The sequence below is a fragment of the Carassius auratus genome, linkage group LG28B (genome assembly GCF_003368295.1).
Source record: "Carassius auratus strain Wakin linkage group LG28B, ASM336829v1, whole genome shotgun sequence".
NCBI lineage: Eukaryota > Metazoa > Chordata > Actinopteri > Cypriniformes > Cyprinidae > Carassius > Carassius auratus.
Window position 1 is genome coordinate 3,765,188 of NC_039293.1, and position 27,367 is coordinate 3,792,554.

The following is a 27,367-nucleotide window of genomic DNA, read 5'->3' on the forward strand; positions in this document are numbered from 1 at the left end:
TTCAAGCTACAAAAGTTAATCAGCGAGAGGTGAGTGATTTCATTTGTTTTTTGATTAACATAAATGACAGACTTCGGCAGGTTTTACTTTAAATGTCTTTTAAACCGGATGCACGTGATGCGGATCTGACACATCTCATATTTTTCATTTAAGACTTTATAACTCATTTAAAACTACGTTTACAAGATAACTCTGCAAACCTGTGTATTTAGACACATTTTTTTTTGTGTTTTCGTCGTAATGTGAGAAATGTTAAAGGTGTCTAAATAAATTTTGGTTTGATTGTATATTTAATTTTTACAGTGAAGACTATGCAGTGCTATTTTACATTTAATTATTAGGTTTTCTGTACCTAAACACCTACAAACTTGAAAAAATTTTAACATTTTTGCAATTAGTGCAAATAAATAAATAGAACGAACATAGAAATTAAACAATTTCAAACAGGGCCCACTGGTACAATGTGCACCGGGTCCCTGGGAGTAACCCCAGGTACATGTCGCCAAATTCTCGAGTTAAGAAGAGTAAAGAAATAAAAAGTTAATCAAAATTAAAAAAAAGAAGCAGATGGGCTACAGCAGCAGAAAACCACACCGGGTGCTGCTCCTGTCAGCTAAGAACAGAAAACAGAAGCTACGAATCATACAGGATCACCAAAAGTCTCGATTTCTGCTGCAACCTTCAGATGTTAAGGTCAGAATTTAGCATAAAGAACATGAAAGCAAGGATCCATCTTGCCTTGTCTCAATGGTTCAGGCTGCTTCTGGTGGTGTAATGGTGTGGGAGATATTTTCTAGGTGCACTTTGGGCCCCTTAGTACCAATTTAGCATTGTTTAAACACCACGGCCTACCTGAGTATTGTCTATCCCTTTATGACTACAGTGTACACATCTTCTGTTGGCTACTTCCAGCAGGATAATGCACCATGTCACAAAGCTCAGATCATCTCAGACTGGTTTCTTAAAAATGACAGTGAGTTCACTTTACTCAAATGGTCTCCACAGTCACCAGATCTCGATCCAAAAGAGCAGCTCTGGGATGAGCTGGAACGGGAGATTCCCATCATGGATGTGCAGCCGATAACTTTGCAGAAACTGTGTGATGCTATCATGACAACATGGATCAAATTGGACAAAATTAGGAATATTTCCAACATCTTGTTGAATCTATGCCATGATAAATTAAAGCAGTTCTGAAGGCCAAATAGGGTTCAACCCTGTAGTAACAAGGTGTACCTAATAAAGTGGCCACATGTGTGTGTGTGTGTGTATGTATGTATTTAATGCATTTTCCCAAAGCCCAAAGACTAAAGATACATCACTGGCTACATCACACAACACAACTGATCAAAACAGTCTGAAGTGAAAATGTGTCACGGCTTGAGACTTTCTGCCTCTTGCGGTTCCATAATAACCCATTGAAGTGTCACATTTCCATCTTTTAGATTGCAGAGATAGAGAGTCTGAGATATGTTTCACTTCGGGATGATGTCATTGCCTAATCCCTATAGTGAAACTGTGAGTATCTTGAGTACCTTCAAGCGGAGCCATTCACACACCCTCATATACACCCACTCTAGTGCACTCGACGATCAGCAGAAAGCCCAACCAACAGAGAGGAGATGGTGTGAAGTTATGCCATGCCAGGTCACGGAAAGGGCATAGAGAGACCGACAGTCATTCTGACTGTACAGATGTGGGGGGTTTTCAGACGGTCTTATGAAAGTGTTTTGATGCTTTACATCATCTTTCATGCATTCAGACAGTGAATGATTTCATGCATTTGGCTGCTTTTGTTACAATAAAATTGTTTCAAATGTTTTATATGGTGCTAAAAGGCATTTCTGTCATTACAACTCTTGGAGGGATTGGCATGGTAATGTACATGGCAATGTTAATCTGCCATGATGCATGATATTATTAATGTACTGAGACTTGCTACTACCAATACATCCACAACATGCTGCTGTGTGCATGTAAGAAATATTGCTGCTGCAAATATAACATACATTAAATAACCTCCATGAGTCACCCCATAGCAGATCTATACAGGTGGAGCTGGGGAAGGTGGAGGGTTTCTGAAGCAAGCTGCAACTGCTACGGCAAGCAATAGTCATGTTGAATGTTGAGCAGCGAGCTCATTGGCTACCGAGACAGGAGAGAACCAATCAGCTGTGCCATGTAGTAATGATGTCATTAGGTCAGACTGACTTAGACCAATCGGACTGCGCCATCGAGAGTTTCATGCCAGGACTCTGTATTTGGACAATGAAACCCCACCTGAAATGTCCTGCATCAGATCGTATGTCTGTATCTGCGTGTCTCAAATGCTTCAGGTCTTTTCTTAGTCAAGTCTGAAGTCTGAATGTGTTTGAATCAGGTGATTTAGTGGATGTGTGAAGTCAGTTCTCCTCAGGTTCACCAAAGGTGTCCTATCAGAGGAACCGCAGGTGGAGAATCACATTAACAATTCACATCAACCATTAACCACAAACCACACACAATACTGACTCTCTTCATGTTTAACATCTATTGTTTTAGCATTTCAAACCAACAGTCGTATGTCTCTAAAATGTTTTGCTTTTGCTTGTTTGTAAGTGTGTTGTGCTTCTTTCTTCACAATAACTGACACTGGCTGTTACAAAACATGCTGTTTTAAAGTACGTGTGACTTTTTTGTGCTGCTATCATCTGTTCATCAAACACTCTGCATCCGTTTATAAAAGATGGACATCATGAGACGAAGAGGAGCTGTGAGAAAAAGAAAAAAAAAAGAATTAAGGTGGGTCGTGAGAAAGTGACACGTTTATTTGTCACTCTTCCTCTTTGTTTTCTCACTGCAACCACAAGTGGTAGGCCTAAAATGTAGAGCAAAATCATTCAAAGGAAAAAATAACAGAATAATGTAATAGAGAACTGAAGGGCGAAATCTTTTGTACGAACTCTTATCTTTCGCAGTTTGGTGAGGCCAAACATGATTTGAGTTTAAGCTGATAAAAACTGCGGTCATGTCAGATCAAATAATATTTGTGTCCTTCAATTTTCAACAGAAGTGAGCGTTCATTCCAAGAATGATTGCTAGAAGGAAAACTTTATTAGCTGGCCATGACTAACGATAAGGAAAGCTACATGCCAAGGAACAATAACTAACCTTTTTAGCTTTTACATACTGTAGAAGAAAAAGATGTTTGTTTATACCAAGTTTTGCTGCTTTTAATCCTAGTGCTCTTTAAAGCTAAAATTAATAAATAAGCCAAAAACCGTTCTGAATCTTATTTCAAATGTATTAATGTGGATTTGCATTTCCTAAGGTCACACACCATTATTTTGTGAATTCAGAGAGCAAATTCCAGTTTTAACTTCAAGTCTGTCACACAGATTTGCTGTGCTTCAGACATTTCTTATACAGAAAAATTATAATAGACACTTAACATTTTTCGCCTAGATAATTTGAACACATTTTTATTAAAGCTTCATTATTCTACCGGCTTTAATCCAAGTTTATGTAGGACGTTTTATATAGGCGTATTCTACACAGGTGTTTTAAAATCATTCAAGATCATAAAAGATTGTAATACTCAGTGTTTTGTTTTTTTTCCTGACCCGCACAGCTGGTGAATCTCGCTGAACTAGACGAATTTCCAGTGTTCAATCCCCTGAGCCACAAAGCCTCAGAGACTCGAGCACTTATCGCTAACTGTGTCAGGAGCGTCGCTCTGTGGTGAGGGCGGCGGAGGGGCTGTGTGTCTGCAGATGGAGCAGGTGAAGCGGTGGGCTTGTGGGTAAAAACGAGCAGGAGCTCTATGGGAGAAGGAGGGCCCGGTGGGCTTCTTTGTTCACCTTGATCTCTTGGTTTTTTAGCATTGTCTTCTTTGCATCTTTCTAGGAACTCGAAGCAATGCGCTGTGTGTGCTTTCTTGAAAGTGGCTTTGGTAGGAAAGTGTCTGAAGTCTAAGTGAAAACGAACATAAAGGTGAGGCGAAGGAACATCTTTACATGGTTCCTTTCTTTCTTTACAAAGTAATGAACAGCTACACACAGTATATGCTGTGGGCCTACGCTCTTAAAAATAAAGGTGCTTCAAAAGGGTCTTTAAGCGATGCCAAAGAAGAACCATTTTTAGTTCCAAAAAGAATCATTCAGTCAAGGGTTCTTAATGGAACCATCTCTTTCTAACCTTTTCTAATCTTAAGAACCTACTTTCACCACAAAGAACCTTTTGCGAAACAGAAAGGTTCTTTATGGAACCATTTAGACAAAAACGTTCTTCTATGGCATCCTGAAGCACCTTTATTTTTAAGAGTGTGTGTTTTAAACTCTCTTTTAAGACGTGTTATCGCCTACCTCTATAACACATTTCATTCAAACTGGTAATTCAAATCCTTTTTGCATAAAAAAACATCTAAAAATATACACGACAAATTCAATCAAATTAAACATTTAACATGTATTTTATGTATCCGTTTAACACAAAGGATGATGACTATATAATAATGATATTGATATTTAGCTGCTTTCCTTTAATTCTCTCTTAAATTGTTGCCATTTTTCTCCAGTTGTGTAGTTTTTGTCTTGTTCTGCTAAAAAGTAAGACTACAATGACTTTGTCCCTTGGCATGTTGGGTAATCTCCCTCAGCCCTCTGTACGCACCAAAATCACAAACCAAACCAGATGAGAAATCACACAGTGGGGCGGTGTGGGCACAGTGTTCACATCTCTGTGGTCTCATGATCTCCTAAAGCCTTTGTTTAACCCACCATCTCTCACAGCTGCTAAATATTCAGCGTGTTTGTTAGCCTGTTTGACAGGAGTTAACTGATGCTCGTATGAAGGTCTGGAGCATTCAGCTGATCTACCAGAAGAACATCAGAGGTCAGTTTTATGGACTTTTATCAACTTCGTATCTCAAATCGACCCAAATTAGCCGATATTTACAGTTAGAGTTTAGCTCATTGAAAAACCATGGGATGAGAAGTGTTTGTATTTTTAGAGTGTAGTATGAAAAAAAATGCTATGAAGTCAATGTTTTGGTTTCTAGCATTACTCAGAATTTTTGTTTTGTTTTGTGTTTAACAGATGAAAGAAACTCATACAAGTTTGGATCAACCTTAGGGTGAGTAAATGGTGACAACTTTATTTTCTGTGTGAACTGTCCCTTTAAAGTGAGTTTATGCTGAAAATAAGAACAAATGTCTGCCAATGGAGTCAGAAAAAGGAAGTTAACAAAGAGGTAATGGCTCTCATTTTAAGCATTAAAAAACCCCACTTAATTTGGATGAATATGCTATAGCATTTTGTATCTCTGAGGAAGAACACTTTTTACATTGTTGAGATCATTGACTTCAACGTCTTTCCTCAAATTTTTATTTCATCCAATCTTCATCCGATCTCAACATTAACCCAAACACTTCTCTTCCAAAGATCAAGAAGTTCCAGAAAAGAAGAATAAGTTCCATGAACAATGTATAAATGTTTTTTTGCGCTGATGTTTAAGAATGTTATTAAAGATCAGATAACTCTGATTGACTTTATTTTACAGTCCTGTTCCCCATGTACATACTATGTACTTATTATAGTTATTACAATAACTATGTAATAACTAGGTACTAACCCTGAACCTACCCCTAAACCTAACCCTACCCCATGTAGTTACCTTGTATTACCAGAACTTTCTTAGATAAATGCACTGTAAGTACACTATACGTACATGTTAGTACACGTACTGTAAAATAAAGTGCAACCGAAAGTTCTATTAATATAAATAAAAGAATGTTTCTTGATAGCTTTGATAGAACAACCAGAGAACGCTTCCTGTGAGCTGGTCGTGACTCATTTATTACTCCTGCAGAATTGTAGGAGAAGTATCTAATAGTTTGAAACACATTTCCTGCATTGGGAGATTTAATTACAGTTTGGTTAAATGCGGAATAAAAGTGACACCGATTTGCATATTCTGCTCTCTTAAGTAGATGGCACTGATGACGAATGAGCAGATTTACCAGCCGTCCTGATTTGATGTCTGAAGCGAGCCTGGCGAGGACACATCAGAAAACTCTCGTACTTCCTGTAGCAGCTTCAGAACCGAACCACAACTCTCACAACCAGACGCATCTGCATCGCCCCGCGTCTGGACGCCCGAGGGTGAGTCTGACACCAACACACATACAGCTACAGCTATAAATATACATTGTAAATGCTATATATTAAAAAAAAAAAAAAAGGAAGAGCAGATCGTTGTTGTGCGTCTAAATCACTTTTACCTTGTTTAGCTTTTAATCTTTCAATGCTGCAGGTGGCTCTTATTAGTGCATCAAAAACAAATATATATGCTAAATTAAGTGTAATTTTGGATCTTTTATTTTCCTTTTACACCAGTTTAGAGAAACTTGGTCAGAATGTAGTGCATTTGACACGCTAAACGTTAAAGTGTATGTGGAGAGCTCATGTGAACAATGCCTCTGTGATGATCTGGATGATTTAGGAGACGTTTGGAGCTGCAGGTGAGCCGGTGCAGGTGTTGATGCTGCTTCACGTCTCTAAACCTCAGATTCTGTTGTTCTAACTGAATTCAGTCTTCGACAGCTGCATCGCACTCAACCGCACACAAAACATTCAAATCTGTTCTCTACATTACTGTCGTTCGAGCAAGCAATCTTCATATCAGAGGCAAAAACCTACAGCAGGGTTATTTCTATATTAGTATTCATATATTCTCATAATAATTGAATATTTAATTCTTTACGGGTTAATTTTCTACTGATGTGGAGAATTAAAGAAAATAATATACATTTTAATTCACATAGTATATACTGATATTTTTCTATTTTCTTATTTTCTCTTTTCTTATTGTATAAAATTACAATATTTACCTTCCTCGTTTATCATCTAATATGGAAAATTGCGAAACGTAACAATACTGATTATAGCAGCTATATATTGAATACATTCATACGTTGTTTAATATTATGATAATTGCATAGATTCATATAATATATTAATATCATGAAATAATACTGTCACCTAGCATCAAATTTTGAATCAATATATATTGAATATATCATTTTCTGTATAGTATTTTTTCTACGGTTAGGTATGAATGCTATATCCTCTTATGATGTATTAAATGTAGTATATGTATTATATTTTGATATGTTTATCTATTATATGTTTATGTCTTATTCATTAAAATATTATATTGAATTATTATTATTATATTAGATATTAATTAAACATTTTAATATTATACGTACATTTAGCAGACGCTTTTAACCAAAGTGACTTACAAATGAGGACAATCGAAGCATTCAAAATCAACAAAAAAGCAAAAATACTCAAGTGCTATGACAAGTACATGTAACATTAATATAATTATATATATATATATATATATATATATATATATATATATATACATTTCTTTACATAAAAATAACTCAAGCACATATAAAATAGAAAAAGACTAGAGAAAGCAAGTGTTAGGGGCCTTTTTTAAATTTACATTTAAATTAATTATTTAATAATAACACACACACACACACACACACACACACACACATATATATATATATATATATATATATATATATATATATATATATATATATTATTAATTATATTTCATATTATTTAGATTTATTTATTAACTTATCTTCTAATGTGGAGAATCTAAATAATATTTTTATTAGTTATTTTGAATAAATAAACTCATTAACAATGATTATTATGAATAAACGATTAAAACATTTGGGATTTGTTGTGCTTTCATTTCAGATTGTAACTTTACCTGATCTGACGTGGCTTCAGTCCCGCTTTTAACAATGCCTCGATCGTTCCTGGTGAAAAGTAAGAGGGCGGGGCATCACTCCACACGCTCCGCCCACTCTCAGCATCAGCATCATGACGGATGGACATCCAGCAGGCGCTCTGCGGCTCTGGAGCTGCTGCCGTGCACATCCACCGACGACAGCCGAACTCATAACAGCACCGAAGCAGCTGGAGATGAACCCCAACCCTGGCCTTCATCCACTGCAGGTACATGAAGAACAGGAACAGCTCAGCACTGTCTAACACCAGCGCTGGCTGGAAGAGAGCGGCAGATTGAGCATGATATACGCAATAAATGCATTGTTGGAGTTTCACATGAAATGTCTAGACAACTCATTTAGAAAATAGGATCTGAATTACAATCTTTACTCATGAGAATATGACAGCCTGAGAACTTAACTTGAACAAAACTCCCGCAAATGATCAGCTTGAATGACTCACCGTGATATTTTTTTTTTCCAAGAACCAAAAACCTCACCACTATTCTGGTTAATTAATAGCCCAGCTAGGTCATGAAAATGTTTCATCTGAATGTTCTCGGAATGTTCAAAATGACTAGTTAAAAAAAATATATAATTTTTGCATACGTTAAGGGAACATTGTGTATTCATTTTGCAAACGTTATAGGAACGTTACTTTGAATGTTCTCTGAACGTAGCAATATTTACATTTACAATGAATCATTTAGCAGACAATTCTATCCAAAGCGACTTGATGTTCTCAAATTATGAGAACAATAGAAGCAATCAAACCAAAAAATAGAGCAAAAAGTGAATTTTCATGATTGTTTAATAATAACAAAAACATTTCCAGCTGCCTTTATACTGTGCTGTTTAGTTTTAACAATATATTTCCCATAATGCTTTGCAGAGAGAGAGCCTGAGAGCTGTAAAGGCCGAATCAAACCAAGGGAAATATAACGATAACCATTTATATACATATAAATTTAATCTATTCTACAGTTATAACAAAAATGACACAAAGTAATGTGCAAACGTTTAAAGCGACAGACAAAACGGCAGTGTGCTCTAGGAATAAACTAACCTGATCTCATTAATGTGCATTTCAAAGGCATGATTCTAATGTTTCTTTTTCTACTTTTGCGTACATATGATACAAAACTGGCATCAGGGGTGTGGTATAGGTGTGTATTATATGTATGCCAAAAAGTGTATTTTATGCACACCAACAAAGTGTATATCATATGCACACAAAAACTGCTAATATATATATATATAAAAACTTACATATCATATGCATACCAAAATCTTTTTTTTTGCATATAAAAAGTATTGTTGTGTTTTCATTCGGTACTGTACTGTACCAAATCGAACCGGTACTGTACCGAAGATACCATTCGGTACTGAAATTTTCAAAACGTCCATTTTCTACTAAGATTTCACTGGTCATTGTATTCACATGAGTTTATAAGGCCCTTTTGTGTGACTGTGTGTGCGCTCGGTGAAGAGTGTGAAGAAATGATCACTAAAGCAAATGCAGACATATTTGTTGAACGCAGGAAGACAATGACCAATCAGTGCTGTTTAAGAATCTGGTCAACAGCGCACACATCTTAGCATGAAATGGATGTTTTAAAAATGTACTTTTGACAACACTAGTAAGTTGCATGTTAATACACACCCAAAAAAAGTGTTATTGATACACATTTTAAAGAGACCGGGCTCAATAAACAGATTGTTAATATAGCTGTTGGTGTGCACGGTCCTTAATTAAGAGACTGAGTGAGTCATTAAATGTGTGGGCTCCAAAAGTGATTAAATCCTTATACTATGCAAAAACATCACTTTTTATTTTGTTTTATTTTAATTAATGTTGTCTATAGTCCTTTTTGCATTCTAAGATGAATCATATTCCATTCTCTTGTATTGTGTGTGATGGTAGTGAAGCAGTCTGGAGTTTGTCCGTTGTCTAAGCTGTCGTGCTCTGTTGTGATGGAGAGACAGAGCGAGCTGGAGTGTCTGATTCAGGCTTTGCTCAGTCACCATCAGCTGAGCAATGTCCAGACGCCGCTGTGTGAATGTCCACTCTGTGAGAAGGTGAGGAACGGCCGTGTGTCCTTTACTGAACTACCCTGATTGCAATTATTAGCCACATCTGTTTCCGCCTTGGAAATAAAAAACAAACAACAATTCCTAATTTTCCTATTCAGAATTTTGACCTTAAATTAGGCAATTAGGCTACCTTTCTTAGCTATGTTCAGTGGGGGGGACAACACTATCTCTTGACAAGTTCGTATGTATTTTAGGAGGTCGCTAATTTGTACAAATTCGTATGACCTCACGCATACAAATTTGTAAGATTTGTCTAAACTCCAGGGACGGGTAAGTTTAGGGGTGTAGTTAGGTGTAGGTCTTTTGTACAGATTCATACTAATTTTGCAACTCGTAAAATATATACGATTTAGCAAAAATCATATGAATTTGTATGAGTGAGGTCATACAAATTTATACGAGTTAGCTACTTTGTAAAATATGTACGAATTGCTGTTAGATTGTACGGAGCCCTGCACATGAAATGCAAGAAAAAATAAATAAATTGTGAGCACGATTTACTAATTCGTTCCCTCAATGTATTTAAATGTGCACACGAGTATCATTGCGCTCCCTCGATTTACTATTGCGTTAGCTCGAAGGAACGAATTAGTAAATTGTGCGCACAATTTATGAATCGAGTGAACAAAATAGTAAATCGAGGGAACGAAATAGTAAATTGAGGGAACTAAATAGTAAATCGAGGGGACGCGATAGTATTCGTGTGTACATTTTACGGTTAGGAATGAATTAGTAAATCGTGCATACGATTAAAGGCCTGTTCACACCAAGAATGATAACTTTAAAGTTAACTATAAAGATAGCGATATTAGCCTCCACACTAGTGAACGATATTGTTTGTGTATTCTAAGCGAACGCACCTCTGCTGCTTTAAATTCTCGAACTCATTACAGCAGGATTGATTCTGATTGGTTGGCAATATTTTTATCGTTCATCAGAAAAAAAAATCGTTCTGAAAGGGATTCCAACGATATCGTTTCTCTGTGCCTTTATCGTCATAGTTGTGGTGTGGACTCCACTATTCTTTAATATTGAGAACGATTTTTTTTTATATCTTTATCGTTATCTTTATAGTTATCGTGCTTGGTGTGAACGGGCCTTTAGCCTACTATTTTTTTAAGCATGCCATGTGCGGGTCTGCGTAAGATTGGGCTAAAAAAATTAATTAAAAACGGAATTTTGAAATTAAAATATTAAAATTAAAAATTGCAAAAAATTCTGAATTGTAAGATCCCAAAAATGTAGATTATTGACTTTTCTATTTATTTAATTATTATTATTTTTTTACATCCCATGGCTAGAAGAATACCTATATTATGCAGATGCAAAGCATATAGCAAGAACAATTTATAAAATAAAAATGAATCGAGTCAAATAAAAAGATGTACTGATCTGATCACGATTTAATGATTTGAAAGTTCAGATTTGACAATGATTTAGTCCTGATCTGATCACCTGACAGGATTTTCACAACTCATACAAAATCACATTTGGGTTTGTGTGGGTTTCATGCTCAAACATCTCATGCTTCATATGTGATGACATGCACATTTTAAACCCAGAAGTTGATACACCTCACAGATCACATGTGGTTTAACAATAACACATTAGAACAATGTAAAACACATTGTTATTTCCATTTGTGATATGGTGTGATATTAATATTGCTATGTCTTCTGTAGCTCCTGTCTTCTGCTGTGAGTTTGGCATCGCACTTGTGCAAGTCACATGTCAACAGAGCTGCTCTCCCATTGGCCGACTCCCCAGGCCACCCCCAACAGCCTTATGGTTACAGACCAACAGGAATACTGAGGGTGAAAATACTAAACAGCTGTCTGTATACAAGTACATACTGTACAGAGATTATTAGAGTTAACTAAAAAAAAAATGCAATAACTAAAATAAAATAGTAAGATGTAGTAGGTTATCCAAATATCATGCATTCAGAAAGTTACCATGCTGCATGAAGAGTCTACATACTATATACAGTATAACTAGTTTGGCAGTACTCTATTCTAAACACAGCTTGTGTGTTTCAGGAGCGCAGTTTTGGTTGTAAGGTTTGTGGGAAGGTGTTTAAGAGGTCGTCGACTCTCTCCACACACCTGCTCATTCACTCGGACACTCGGCCGTTCCCGTGTCCCTACTGCGGAAAGAGATTCCACCAGAAATCTGATATGAAGAAACATACCTTTATACACACAGGTAAAATACATAATGGGGTTTCCATTGACTTCAGAATGCAAGATGCAAAAAATGTCACCTAAAAAAAATTTGTTCCCATTTGCTCCAATAACCGAAGAAATTTTTATTTTCAAATGTGCATATTTTGTTTTACAAATACACTCACAGTCATGCTAATTAAATTTAACATTTAACTACTTTAATGGCAAGAGTACAGTAATATAACAAACTGTAGATAAGTGTGCATACACACAGTGATACTGGAGGTCCAAATTCAGCACACACCTACCTTATTAAAGAAAAGCAGAAGAACTTAAAATATGAACATTTCACAATAAGTGTTTGAGAACTTCCCATTTGATCTCCACTTGAATATACTGTTTTCCAAAGCAAAAATGTGATCTGTGTGAAAGACTGCTTGTATTTCAAATTGGCATGTGTCATATTAATATAATTAATTGTTTTATTCATAAATACACTACTTTGTAACGCAATTAGTTTTACAGTTTACTGCACTTTTATTATTCTAGTTTTACCTAAAGCATAGCGCATTCACAGAAATTAATTAAAATGCAAAATAAGGTGGATAGTGTTGCACAACTGAAAATGCAGGTTAGCATACTTGCACTTGTTTAAGGTTAGATTAGCTGCCTGTGTAGTCAGTAGTAAAGCAGTAGTATTAGGGGCAGGGCTAATGCGTGTGACTGCTGTCATCTCTCAGGTGAGAAGCCTCATGTGTGCGTGGTGTGCGGTAAAGCATTCAGTCAGAGCTCCAATCTGATCACCCACAGCAGGAAACACAGCAGCTACCAGCCCTTCAGCTGCTCACACTGCCCTCTCAGCTTCCAGAGGAGACTGGACCTACAGCGCCACCTACAGACACACATGCAGAACGACAGCGCACTGTATCATGGGACCTGAGAGAGACCAGCTGCACCTCAAACACCTTGGGTGGCTTAATGTACAAGGGTCATGTGATGTTTTACCAAAAAGTCCACTATATATGTTTATGAAAGATGTTTGCACCAAAACAAATGTTTGCTTATGTATATCTATCTTGATTGCACACAATGCATTGTGAGATCTGTCAACAGGCTACACATTACTGTAGATTTATTGCTTCAAGACTTATGATTGGCTGCTCATGGTTGTGATGTCATAATCATGGAACGTTTGTTTCAGAAGATTTATAAAGGAACAATAATCTCTCTATGCACATGATAGGGCATTTAATAACAAATGCAGTAATGCAACCGATTTTTAAGGACATTAATCTCTTTTTGAAAGTACAGGTATGTATTCTCAAGCTCTTAGCAGAAGTTTTTATCTTGTTTTAAAGTAGGGTGAATTCTGCAAAAGTGGGACACTTTTAGGTAAACTGATTTAAATACAAATAAATAAACTCTTCCAAACACATGTATGCTTTAAACAAATTCTCAAAGTCTCTTGTATCCCTCAGCATGTTTTTGAATATCGTTTGATGTTTTAAACATACAGAGATTCAAAAATATTAAGTACCCATGTTTTTTTTTCTTCTTCTGGGTTTTTCAGGTAAGTTGGGAGACATTTGTATTTAATCTGTGCTTACAAAATACAATTTCTTACAGTGGGTTGTGTTATTGAATTATTAAAACAGTCGAACAGAAGTACAAATTTAAACAACTGAAACATTCCAATTGACAATAACTGAATAATTTCAGCAGAAATACAATATACTATGTAGTATAAAAATGACATGATTTCTACTTGCTTGTGTGTTTGTATTTAACTGTGTGCTTAAGTGTGTGTGTAATACATGCTTTCATATTGGTGTGTTCATGTTGTGTGTGTGAGACATGCTTTCATATTTGCATGTTTATGTTGTGTGTGTGTGACATGCTTTCATATTTGCGTGTTTATGTTGTGTGTGTGAGACATGCTTTCATATTTGCATGTTTATGTTTTGTGTGTGAGACATGCTTTCATATTTGCATGTTTATGTTGTGTGTGTGACATATGCTTTCATATTTGCATGTTGTGTGTGTGACACATGCTTTCATATTTTGCATGTTTATGTTGTGTGTGACACATGCTTTCATATTTGCATGTTGTGTGTGTGGCCTTTTTTCATATTTGCATGTTGTGTGTGTGTGTGTGTGGCATGCTTTCATATTTGCATGTTGTGTGTGTGTGTGTGACACATGGTTTCATATTTGCATGTTTTGTCTGTGAGTGTGTGTGGCATGCTTTCATATTTGCATGTTATGTGTGTGTGTGACACATGCTTTCATATTGGTGCATTTATGTTGTGTGTGTGTGACATGCTTTCATATTTGCATGTTGTGTGTGTGACACATGCTTTCACATTTGCATGTTGTGTGTGTGTGTGACATGCTTTCATATTTGTGTGTTTATGTTGTGTGTAAGAGTGGGTGTGAGCAGGCATGTGTTTGTTTACAGACACTTTTTATTCACAAAAACTTAATAATAAAATAAAAAAAATAATCTGCCTACAGTTTGAGACAGTTTCTGTAAAACAAAATAATTTCTCACATTAAGCAATGTATTATCTTTTAATTTATAGGGTGTCCCGCTTTAGCTGAGTGCTACTGTCTCATTTTATCTAACATGTTCAGGTGAACTGGAACAGTAACAAAACTTAATGTTTAAAAAAATATAGAATAAAGAAACATGTACATCACTGCATAAAATATAAGGATCACATGAATGCAAGGGTAACACTTTAGAATAGGTGACACCTATTAGTTGCTTATTAGCATGCATATTACTAGCATATTAGCCATGCATTAGTGCTAATTAAGAACATATTAATGTCTTATTCTACTTTACCTTATTCTACATCCCTAATCTTACTCAGTACCTAAACTTAACAACTACCTTACTTACTATTAATAAGCAGCAAATTAAGAATTTATTGAGAGAAATGGCGTAGTTAATAGTTAACAAGTGTTACCTATTCTAAAGTGTTACCAATGCATGTAATAAAAAATTATTTTATAGATTGAATTACTGTTTGTATTAGAAATTAAACCTTAACACTTTTAAAAGGCTTAAACTATGTACGGGGCACCTAATGTAACTTAACATCTGAGTGTGAACCACGCCCATATGATTCAGTTTAGTTCAAATTAAGTACTATTATTAAAAATATTTCAAGACCACCCATTATTAGTAGTATTTTTTTTTAAGAGCAAAACACCAAAAGCTTGTTTGTCCCATTTTAGCTGATGTCCGGATTTTGCTGACTTCACTCAACATAATAAAATATCCTTTCCAAACCTTCACATAAATTTATTAAATACTGACACTTTAAAACATGATTACTACACAGTGAATTAAAAACAATTAAAGGACTGAAACTGAAACAGATTTAGGAACATTAAAGGACAAATCTATAATAGTTTTACATAATTTACGCTCTTACATTTAGCAGCACAACAAAAGCAGCCAGTAAAATACGTTAAAAGCACCTCAGAACAGTGGTACACAAATTCAGCCTTAAAGAAAGCACATGAAGTTTGACCGTTTCTGTCAAATATGATGGTCATTTCTCAGATAGCACACGTACATCTGTTAAAGATCACTTGATCTGGAAAGCATCTGCAAATATCTGAAAGACGTCTGCAAGATCTCAGTTTTACATTCATTCGAAATCACAAAGATCTTAAAGACATCTAACAGACATCTATTTGACATCTGATAGGAATAGACGAGTAGATGAGCAAACGCTTTTTAAAAATACGTCTGGCAGATGTAAATGCAGACATCAGACAGACGTCTCCTTGATGTTCGTGTGCTATCAGGGATATCTTTAGTCCACCTCGTGGAAACCGCCCGTTTGCTCCTTCAGTGTCCGCGAGTTTCGCTGTCCTGTCGCGTGGTTTCTATAATACCGTCTCTCTGGCTCATATCACGCCTCCCTGACAAGCAGGAAAATATGTGTTAATAACCAGCTGTCATGAAGAAAAAAAATGCTGTTAAATTACAATGTTGCGCGAGGGTCTACGTGTTTGTACCTGTGTGACTGTAAATGCACCACAGCGCCCCCATCAGACACAAACCCATAACAAACGCAGAGAACACCACCATTAACACTGGACTCTCGTATGTTTCTGAAACACAAACCAGGTAAACAACAGTTTCCACCTTATTTTTAACAATTATGATTGTGCAAGGCCTGTACTTTACGCAACGCTAACTCACAACCAATTTGCACGTATTTTACGAGGTGGCTTATTCCTACGAATTTGTACGACTTCACTCGTACGATTTGTCTAAACCCCAGTGACGGTTAGGTTTAGGGGCGGGGTTAGGTGTAGGTCATTCGTACAAATTCATACGAATTGTGCAACTCATAAAATATGTACAATTTGGCAAAAAGTGTGGTCGTACGAATTTGTACGAATAAGCCACCTCGTAAAATATGCACGCATTGCCGTAAGATCGTGTTGACTTTTCGATATTCGATATCGATATTTTTTAAATCGTAATCATAAACACAGTTTATCCCCCTGATAGCATACGTATATCACAGAGATGTCTATTTGATGTCTATATTTACATCCGCAAGACGTATTATTTTAGAGCATTTGCTAATCTGCAATTCGCTTATAGGATGCTTTCTATCAGATGTCGAATGTATAGGTTTATTAGATGTCTTTAAAATGTTTATGGCATAAAAGAATGAATGTAAAACTGACATCTTAAAGATGCCTGTCAGATGTTTGCACACAGCAGATGCTTTCCAGATCAAGCGATCGCATGTGCTGTCTGTGATGTACGTCAATGGCGAACAACTACTTAAAAATATTTCTTAAAAATATCTTATTTTATGTTTAACAGAAAAAAAGAAACTCATACACATTTGGAACAACTACAATATGAGTTAATGATGACAATTTTTATTTATATCTCTTAAAAAAATCCTTGCATGGCAATTATTAACCAAAAATGATTCATGATGGGTGAAACACACCGCTGTGTGCCGGAGTCTGTTTCGACATCTCAGCAGGCTTTTGAGAAAGTTTACCTGATAAACACATACACAGAGACACAAACATAAAACATTAGTTTAGTGTTAAAGTAATGCAAAACGTTTGCGTGAATGAGAGTTGAGAGCGAGGGTGTGTACAAACCAGCAGGGGGAGCCAAAAACCCAGCAGAATACGTGACCAACACGGGCCGAGAGAGATTCCTGTACTCACACTGAACCATAGAGAGAGAGACATATATGAAACGTTTACTAGCAGATATTGACAGATGTGATTAGTAAATTATGTTATTAGTGTTCGTTTCTTCTGATTTTCTTCTTTTGATAATTGGCCCTATGCATGAGTTTGCCTTTGTGGCAAACACAACTTAGTACAGTGTATGGAAATTGTGACAGGACAAAGCAATGTTGATGCATTGTGTCTTTAAATGCCTTTAAAGATTATAGAATTAATTTAATGGTATGCTATTGCGAAAAAATGGTATGATTTAATAAGAGAGATAGCAACTTGAGTCATTAAGACACCTGGGTAATAAGAGTCATTCATCATGAATCCGACTTTACTGATGATTTGCAATCAGCAAAAACACTGAAACATGAAGACATGTCAATTTATTGTCTTGTTTTAATCATTTGAATAATGCACTGCATGCATTTATGAATGCTTCGAAATAGTGAATCTTTTTGCGAAACCGATTTTGATTCAACCGATTCAAAGATTCAAAGAGCTCATTTTCCCACACGAGTGTTTGTTACCTGTTGAGAAGCAGTGGTGTGTGTGAGAGCAGGTATCTGAGGGCCGTCTGTGCAGATGCGAGGGGTGGCCCTCGAGGGTCCCTCAGCTGACGCACACAGACGCAGACGGCAGTGCAGGAACTGGATGGAGTTATTAAAGACGGGCCGCAGGATGAAACTGAACTGCAGCGTGTGTGCGCTCTCGTGTTCGTCCTCCCGTCTCCTCCGTCTGCGTTCTTCAGGTCTCCTCACGCCGAGTCTGTCGGGTCTCTTCACTTTATTATTTCGCCTGGCTCTCTCGTCTCCAGGGCGGCTCGCCATCTGTCTCCAGCGTGAGAGCGGCTGCGACAGTCTCCTGTCGTCTTTCCCTTCAGTCTTCTCATCTTCCTCATCGTCCTCATCGTCCTCGTGTCCAGTGCTGTCTGTGGATTCCTGGGCTTCTCTGTGGCTCAGTTTGAAGGACGGGTCAGATGGACAGGAGTCTCTGATGATGGACCAGCCGCTGTGAGCGTGTGGATATGAGAGAGGAGAGACCAGACACGACTGGACCTCCACGGCCTCCGAAACACCAGAACCCACCGAGATCTGACACAGAGAAACAGAGAGAAGTGACCTTAGTCAACCACTCAAGACAGCCCAGCAAACACACGGAAATAACAGCATATCAACCATCCATAAAACCCTAGCAAACACACAGCAACATGAAAATAATAGAAATGTAACACTATTTGTTGTACAAAAGTTACTTTTTTTTTCTTTACTATTCTTAATCACTCAGAACACATTAGCCATATGCTAAAAAACATTTTAGCAATCTTATAAACGTACAAATAATCTTGTAATTTATGAATAATTCTAACAATATATACCACCTTATTAAACGTAACACTAATATATTTTTAGATTTCATCTGTACTATTCTTATGCATTGATTTTTGTTCAGTTTGTTCCTAAGTGCAGGTTGCTTACAAGCTCTGACTCTGAACTATTATTGTTATATATTAGATTTATTTGCTGTTATTTATGGGTAATATATATTTATATATATATATTATGAGTTCTATCATTCACACAGCGTACGTGGAAAAGCTGTAAGTGTAGTTTGTTATGATGTCCGTTTGTGGCCTTGATTGAGACACTAATGAAACCTCCATATGGCGACAGGAGTCTGACGTCCTTGAGCTCTTTTAATCATGTTATGGACTCCAGTGTTGTGCTATCATCCGCTCTGTCCTTCACGAGATGCCAGAGAGGAGACAAGCGCACGAGTGCAACAGATAAGGCTGACCTGCACGTAGACGCGGTCGTACGCGGTGATCACACAGGGCCCCACGGCTCTCCTCTCGTAGGCCTCGGTGACAAACAGCTCCATGGACAGCACCGGAGCGGCGTGGCCTCTCGGGACCCAGGGACTGAAGCGCAGCGCCTCCTCAGGCCTGGAGGACGGAGCCGTGACTGATGGTCTCGCAGGAGTGACCAGAGACGATTCACAGCTGATCTGAACACAGAGAACCCAGACAAGAAAAGAGAAACGTTTGTCACTTACAAACTGTTTGTGGTCAGTTAGATTTTTTATTCATGCTTAATTATTGTATGCTACTGCCTTAACTTATTCTTTTAGGGTTTTTTTACTGTCTGTTGTGTACAAGCTTTGCTGACTTACTGTTGTTCGTGTACAGTTGATCAAGTAAATGCAATAAGAGACTTAATCTGAATTGTTACATATGGTTTCAAATCAGTAAAATGTGAGCATCCAGTTCCCATAAGAGTTCAGATGCTGGTACTCACATGAATGGCTATCAGACTGGTCTCGTCCGACACCTCCACGTCTGTCTCATTGTTCAAACCCTCGGATGGTTTCCGTTTCCACAGGAACACCTTAAAAATACAGTTTAGATACACAGCAGTAGGAAATGAGCTCCATCACCAAAGCTGTTAATAATGGTTTGTTCAGCTGTATCTGGTTCAGTGTGACCCGGGTCATCTGTTTTTGGTGTGTGGTTACAGCTGACAATTTGATAATCTTCATTGATGGCGAGGCGGTGTGACCCAGATCGGGTTTATTTACTGCACCACAGGGCCATTCTACTTTTACAATCACTTTATGGTACTCTTTGAACTTTCTTTTTTAATTAAACCAAATGACAGAATTTTATGCTGAAAACAAGACATTGCATCAGGTACACTGATTATATACATTATTTTTGTGATAATGTATCTCTCACTGTATTTGTGTAATGAACTCTTCTGTTCACTTCATCCATTTCTCCCTCCGTCCCACAGGAAATGACCGGGAAAAGCAACAGGAAATGGCTTCCATTAAATTCACCGTGGCAGTTGTGATCTCGCAGGGTCACTGCCGACACTGGAAAAATCTGTGTGTACATAAACAATTCAGTGCATCAAATTCTGACATGTGAAGAATATTGAATAATGTTACACACCTTTTCAGGAATTTGAAGTTGGTGAAGTTGGTTAGTTTTTTATAGTTTGTGAAAGAAGTCTCTTCTGCTTACCAAGACTGCATTTGTTTGATCAGAAATGTATTAATATTTTGAAATATTATTACAATTTAAAGGAACTGTTCTGTGAATATGGTGTAAAATGTCTATGATTAAAGCTGAATTTTCAGCATCATTGAAATTATCCTTCAGAAATCATTCTAATATACTGATCTGCTGCCCAGGAAACATTTCTGATTATTATCAATGTTGAGAACAGTTGAATTGTTTATTTAATTTTTTTTGCAGAAACTGAGATACATTTTATTTTCCAGAATTCTTTGATTAATAGAAAGTAAAAAAAAAATATTAAATTGATTTTGCAACATTTATTTTCATTTAGCTTAACTTTAAATGTGCTAAAATAATTACATTTTATGGAGCCCCTAAAGCGACATTTGCAAAAATGTTTTTTTTTTTTTTTTTGCGCATGAGAAACATTTTGCAAGCTCATGCATTACAGTTTGTGTCACTTCTGCCATCTTACAAAGAAAAAAAAGTGTGTGGATGCGCATGAATGAGCCTAATTGAGATCTGTTTTAAACTTGGCCTTCAATATGAAAACATTGTTTCTGTTCTTGCATTCTGTCACAGATAAATAATCTTATGCTGCTCAGTGATGATTTATCTGTGTCGGAATGCAAGAACAGAAACAATGTTTTCATACTGAAGGCCAAGTTTAAAATAGATCACAATTATGCTCATTCATGCAGATCCCTGCTCTTCTTTTCTTTTTTGTAGGGATGTACATCTCAAATGCGATACGCATCTCAATGCATAGCCAACAATGTGATTCATTAAACATACATGAAGCGGCTATTGATGCGATACGATCCCCTCCCATTACGATGCAATGCGATCCGATTTGGATTCGATTCAACACAAAGCAACTCAATGCAATGGAAAAAATATGATTGCTTTTATTTCTTTGATTCAGACAGACAGCAAATCATAAATGAAGCGTCTTCTGACTTCTAACGCAAGCTTACCAAAAAAGCCAGGCTTATTTCCATTAGTCTGAGTCATTGTAAAATGATTTGGTTTCATAAAGCAATTTTTACACGGATCAGCCTCGCTCTAGTGACTTATATAAAATCACTAAACAAAAATAAGACTAAAAAAGACCACATTTTAACTGCTATAAGAAACACACATTACTTCATTTGATCTTACTAATTAGGACCGTATTAGCTTACTTTTTATTCACCCATTACAATAGTCTCTTTACAGCTACTGATATCACAAAAATACACTCATATGAATGTTTAAAATTCTACAAAAGGCACATTTAATGTCCAACAATAAATATTTTAGCAGAATAGTTATATCTTACTCAGAATTATTTACGCTACTATTCTATTGCCCACTCCTGACAGATAAATGTATATATATATGTATGACTTTCTAACTTGTACAGATGAAGAATATACCTGTGATGTGTCAGTTATGCACACAGGGAAACACAACATCTCAAATGCATTAAACAGCACAAATATATACTGTTTGCCATGCTGGATCAATTTGATCACCTCTTTTCCCAGGTCTCTGTTGTGTTCTTATACATCATATTCACGCAGCAGTAACAGTGATGAGAGAACGTGCTTGAGAATCAGTTTAGAGAGGGGAAATCAATCTACATATAAAATATTGGTCACAGAGTATTGGTCACTTTCTAAACAATAAAAGTATAGCGCATTCACTAGTAATTTTATATATATATATATATATATATATATATATATATATATATAAATCAGTTTTTACTGATGCAAATATGTTTGAAACGATGCATCGTTATACAAACGCTAACTTGTAGCTGATGCACACATTTTAAACCGATGCATCGCATCATAAAGTTTTCTGCCGATACATTGAGCGAATCAGTGAATCTTTCCATCCCTTCTTTGTTAGATGGCAGAAGTGAAGCTAAAATATTCTCATGAGCTTGCAAAACTTTTTTTTTTTTTGCACATATCCCTTTGTGGGCTCCATAACATTTAGACTAATAAAAATTCATAAAAATGATATGGACATGAAAAAGATCCAAAACAGCTTGATATGAGAAAAATACAATTGCGAAATTATACTTTGATTAAAATGAACAAGAAAGCTGAAATATATATATCCAGCTTTGATGAATAAAATGATTTCTTTCTTTCAAAAAGATATGTAAACACACACACATTTACTTGACAATGTACCTACAAAAAGGCTAACTTTAAGAAGAATAATGAAAGCAGTAGTGTGGCAGTGTGTCTATCGGTCACCTGCAGCATCTGTGTGTCCACAGTAACAGTAAGAGCTCCGCTCTCACAGTGACAGCTGAGCGCCTCGCTGCTGACATCCTGCCCCCCGTCTGAAGACCTCAGGTCTGTGTCTGACCCTCCTGAACCACAGAGACGGCCCAGTCACAAACCCTTCCTTCTAAGATCACATCTCAATCTACTGAACGCTTTTTAAACAATACTTCATTAAAGTGCAGTATTAAATAGATTTAATCTAACCTTTAATTCAATCAAATAATCAAGAAAATGTTACAAATCAACTTTTCCACCTTCTCTTAGCCTGACGACGAAGCGATTGGCCAGATCAGCCTCAGTGTACGAGGTCACTTTGGGAAAGCCGTTCTGATTGGCCCATTCTAGAAGGTCGGGGGTGCTGAGGAGGTCAGAGGTCACGGTGCTGGTCACGCTGAGGCTGGGGGATTGAGTTCGGTACGGCGGACTCACGCTGTTGGACGACTGAACGAGAGAGACGCAACTGTTCATAGCTGAAGAAAAGCGCACAGGTTAGAAATGCAAATGTAACTTACATAGACCCTGACGTGGCCTTTGACCTCTGGAGCCACCAGAGCCCAGTTGACTGGAACCGCACTGCTGAGGATCAGGACGATCCTGTGATACACTGAACAAGCCACTGGAGGCAGCAGAGAGACAGACACCTCCACCTGCAGAGAGCTGAGAGAGAGAGAAGCACTTTAACATTCATTATTTCATTTTTCCCAGTATCTGTGGTGTGCTGTCAATTATGAGTTTTCAGATTTGTTAAATAATAAAAGAAACCAGCCATGGTCTTATTATCGAGACCTGGTAGGGAAACAGAAGGTTTTAATATAGAAAAATGAAACTTGTGTTTTTATTAAAATGAACCGCAATGTTTTACACTGATTCTTTTATTAAAACTTTTTTTTTATATTGTTTTGTTGTCCTCTTAACGCATGTATTTTCCTTTCGATATATAGGTTTATTTAAGTTTAATAAATTAATAAATGGCTATACTTTCCTTAGCTTTTATTGTTATTTTATAACCTTTTATGACTTCTATTTTTGATTGAATTTTATATAAATGATTTTTTAAATTAAATCTAAAATTACATAATTTTTATATAAAGCAGTTTGAAATGTGTATGACATTGTTATTTTATTAATTAATTTAAATATTCAGATTAATAATTTTATTATTAATTACATTTATTTATTATTAATGGAATTTTATGCAATCTCTTTATTATTATATTTTATTAATTTGTTTTATTATTTTAATGTTAATATTTTTTTGTTTTTGTTTTTTGCACAAAAACAAATAAATATGTGGAAAAATGATTATTGTCAACCCTCTTTCTAAACCTCTCCCTAAAATGTCCTGTTTGTAAGGGCGTGCCATTCAAGGCTTCCTCAGTAATTGGCCACTGTTATGTAACATCATCATGGCTTTTGACAACATGATTAAAATAAAGTGGTCCATTTACTTACAGTGTGTGATGCAGCTACAGTCTGATCTAGTACTGCTTCATCTTTCAACAAATGTTTCTTTGTGAACTCTCCATGACACTGTGCCTCGTTTACAAAACGAAGGGTGTTCGGCAATGAATCACCTGCGATTATGAACGTGATATTGCATAGCTTGTCAATGAACTATGGCTCGGTGTATTACATGCCGCTCCATCTGAAAGCAAGAGCTGAGATCTACTACTAATCACAAAACCGGCTTTACTGACGAGATGTGCATGAAAGTCAAAAGATCAAGACAAAATTTGATTTGTCGTCATGACCCATTTAGTTCATTTATCCATTTCGTCAATTTTAATTTCTTACTTTTTATTGATGACTTCTAATTTTATATATCTACAGTATATAAAACTCACCCGCACAGACCGGATCCTGAGGACCAGAGGCGGATGATGTGGACCTCTGTCTCCATGGGCTGGTCTGACGGGACACAGCCGTGAATCTCCTGCTCCTGCAGCTCTGAGGCCAGATAGTTTTGGGACAGAAACGGAGACTGCAGGCGGCACTCGCTCGGCATGCTTGCATCTGGAGTCCAGACGGAATGGAAATGAAGACAAAATAAAGCACACCCCAATTTTCAGACAATTGAAATAAAAGGATGTGCGTGTGTTTTTACCCTCTCCCAGACGGAGGTAAACACGGTTCGCGCGCACAGTGTGTGTGAGTGACGAGACGGTGGCGTGACGCTGGAGGACCCAGCGCAGAAGGACCCGAGGACGCCGTGGCAGAGAGGGAACCTGTGTCACGCGGATGGACAAACTCGAAGAGACGGCTGTGGAGTTGAGAGACACCTGGGAGAGCAGGTGAAGGCCTGCATTAAATGTTTCTCTAATGGCAACAGGATGGCAGTTTTGTCTTCACAAGACATTAATCCCATGGTCCACCCCCCCAAATGTCTGTAATAGCAGTTATTTTGTTTGTTGAGTTAATTATATGTGACCCTGGACCACAAAACCAGTTTTAAGTGTACATTTTCAAAGTTAAACATTTAAATAATTTCAGATGATTTATACACCATCTGAAAGCTGAATAAACAATATTTCCATTGATGTATGGTTTGTTAGGATCAGACAATATTTGGCCGAGATACAACTATTTAAAAATCTGGAATCTGAGGGTGCAAAAAAATCAAAATACAATATTATGTTCTTAGCAATGCATATTACTAATCAAAGATTACGTTTTTATATATTTAAGGCAGAAAATTTACAAAATACCTTCATGGAACATAATCTTTACTTAACATCCTAATGATTTTTGGCATAAAAGAAAAATCGATAATTTTGACCCATACAATGTTATTTTGGCTATTGCTAAAAATATGAAAAACAAATCATCTAATCTGAATCAGGAGAGAAATCTGCAAGATGTGGGTGGAAATTGATTTGATGTGAGAGGAGAACAGGGGATGGGCTTTTCCCCCTGGAGGAAGCATTATTATGGATTATGGATTAGTATTTTGACCAGGAGTGAAGTAAAAAATAGCTTAATTTAATTTAATTTATTTATTTTTAATCAACTGTTTGGACTCTCATTCTGACGGCACCCATTCACTGCTGAGGATGTATTGCTGAGTATGTGATATAGTGCTACATTTCTCAGAATCTGTTCCAGTAAACAAATAAACTCATCTACATCTTGAAATGCCTGAGCGGGAGTCAGTTTTATAGCAAGTTTCTATTTTAGGTTTAACTTTTCCTTTTAAAAAACTAAATTAAACAGTCAGATCAGTAAGTCAGTTTGGGACGATAAGCAACATCACACACCTGCACCAGCACGTTGATGTTGTGCGACAGTCCTTCATTCTCCAACACCCAATGCACGGCATGCCGGGAGCTCAGCACCAGAATCACCGGCCGGTTGATGGGCAGAGAGACGGTCAGAGGTCTTAACACTACTGTTACCTGCGGACAGGACACCCAAATGAGACGTCTGGACACCAACTGCAAAAATACCAGCTTACCAATGTCTCATACTTGTTTGTTGGAGGCTTTGCCCACAGAAATCACGTGGGTCTCTTTAGCTCCACCCTCTCTGGCCGCACAACCTGGTCCCGCCTCGAAGCGCTCCAGTTGAGCCTGCACTGGATGCAGCGCCCCCACAGGCCACATGGAGCACTGCAGCTCTCTGCTGGACACTGATACACACAGAGATGACTTAAAGGGGTCCCAAACTGAGAAACCAGAATTACCTCTATCTTTTGACATATTAGGTACAATGATCTTTTGGTCATTTTACTATCCCTCTTAATTACTAACCCAATTCTATTAATTTTGGTGATTTTAACTTATCTGTCAGGGCAACATAATTTTCAATTGATTTAAGTTTTCATCTAATATTTATATTTTAATTTAGTTTTTTTTGTGCTGTGGTTTTAAATAGTACAGTCCCTTGATATGTAATTATTAATACTGCATTTTTACCATCCATAAATTACATCTTATTACTGTACCCTGGTACGTCACAGTACTCTAAAACACACACATGCTAATACTTACTCATGCATATTTAACGCAACAGTTTACGTCCAACTCAGAGACGCAAATGAAACTCGCACTCCCTTCATACACGGCGCAGGACACTGTTAATGCATTCGCACAAAATCACCACACAGCTACGCAAGCTTTCACACGCAGCCTTGAGAAATGTGTCTGGCTGCTCTCTCTTTCACCTGCAGTGTACCGAAACAGCTGAACCCACAGCTTTATCATCTTTTGTATTCTGACTGAGTGACCCCTTGGGCATTTTCAGGTGAGTTTTACCTGCACTTCTGACCACAGCCAGCAGGAGGAAAACTAGAGCACCGCCTGTCCGGGGCATCATCCTTCAGCACTTCACAGATTTCAGACAGAATTCAGTCTCACTCCAACATGAACTGAGGGATGTGAAACTGAGAAAGACAGAGGTGCAGAGACAGAGGGAGATTAAGACAGAACCTTAATACCAAGATTATTTTTTTATGACTTAAACTATATTTATTTTAAATCATACGCTCATAATAGTCATAAAATAATTTTTTTTTTTTCAGTTTAAGTATACAAACTGTCCATAGCCTATATTTTGTGCCCACCACATGTTCTGCATACTAAATTAAACCAATTAATTTATAAAATTATTTTAAAATAATTGAAGAGTTCAGATGCAAAAGCCTCAAAGTTGCTTTTGATGTTTATTAGTTTTTTTTTTCTTCAAAAATTAGTGCATTTTTATCAGGCTCATATATGTGAAGTTTCACTAATTAACTTTAATGCAATGAATAGGTTCATTCCATTG

General features: G+C 36.9%; 2 protein-coding genes and 1 long non-coding RNA gene across 3 annotated transcripts; 2 read left to right on the forward strand and 1 right to left on the reverse strand.

Moving 5' to 3' along the window:
- Positions 1-4,703: 4,703 nt before the first annotated feature.
- On the forward strand, positions 4,704-9,873 carry LOC113067824 (uncharacterized). Its single transcript, XR_003279445.1, has 5 exons — positions 4,704-4,872; positions 5,077-5,113; positions 5,970-6,141; positions 7,771-8,031; positions 9,727-9,873. It is a non-coding gene; the product is annotated as an uncharacterized LOC113067824 (long non-coding RNA).
- Positions 9,874-11,439: 1,566 nt separating this feature from the next.
- On the forward strand, positions 11,440-13,587 carry LOC113067543 (zinc finger protein Gfi-1b-like). The gene is made up of 4 exons (XM_026239919.1): positions 11,440-11,487; positions 11,579-11,710; positions 11,936-12,101; positions 12,802-13,587. Exons 1-4 carry the CDS (start codon positions 11,440-11,442, stop codon positions 12,999-13,001), a joined length of 546 nt encoding a protein of 181 aa, XP_026095704.1. The 3' UTR covers positions 13,002-13,587.
- Positions 13,588-15,926: 2,339 nt separating this feature from the next.
- LOC113067544 (transforming growth factor beta receptor type 3-like) lies at positions 15,927-26,972 on the reverse strand. Its single transcript, XM_026239920.1, has 16 exons — positions 26,857-26,972; positions 26,071-26,231; positions 25,861-25,998; positions 24,711-24,885; positions 24,451-24,619; positions 23,119-23,263; positions 22,861-23,047; positions 22,574-22,692; positions 20,031-20,207; positions 19,594-19,683; positions 19,094-19,303; positions 17,827-18,390; positions 17,216-17,285; positions 17,054-17,109; positions 16,097-16,274; positions 15,927-16,000 (listed from the first exon to the last, which is right to left on the reverse strand). The coding sequence occupies exons 1-16, from the start codon at positions 26,915-26,917 to the stop codon at positions 15,927-15,929; spliced, it is 2,574 nt and encodes an 857-aa protein (XP_026095705.1). The 5' UTR covers positions 26,918-26,972.
- Positions 26,973-27,367: the final 395 nt, after the last annotated feature.

Bases quoted from the DNA above. Each gene is read 5' to 3' on its own strand.
- LOC113067543 (XM_026239919.1), top strand. From the start codon at position 11,440: ATGCACATTTTAAACCCAGAAGTTGATACACCTCACAGATCACATGTG. The intron at 11,711-11,935 runs GTGAAAATACTA...TGTGTGTTTCAG, and splicing joins GACCAACAGGAATACTGAGG to GAGCGCAGTTTTGGTTGTAA. The intron at 12,102-12,801 runs GTAAAATACATA...GTCATCTCTCAG, and splicing joins ACATACCTTTATACACACAG to GTGAGAAGCCTCATGTGTGC.
- LOC113067544 (XM_026239920.1), bottom strand. From the start codon at position 26,917: ATGATGCCCCGGACAGGCGGTGCTCTAGTTTTCCTCCTGCTGGCTGTG. The intron at 23,264-24,450 runs GTGAGTTTTATA...TCTCTCTCTCAG, and splicing joins TCAGGATCCGGTCTGTGCGG to CTCTCTGCAGGTGGAGGTGT. The intron at 18,391-19,093 runs GTCAGCCTTATC...TCTCTGTGTCAG, and splicing joins ACGACCGCGTCTACGTGCAG to ATCTCGGTGGGTTCTGGTGT.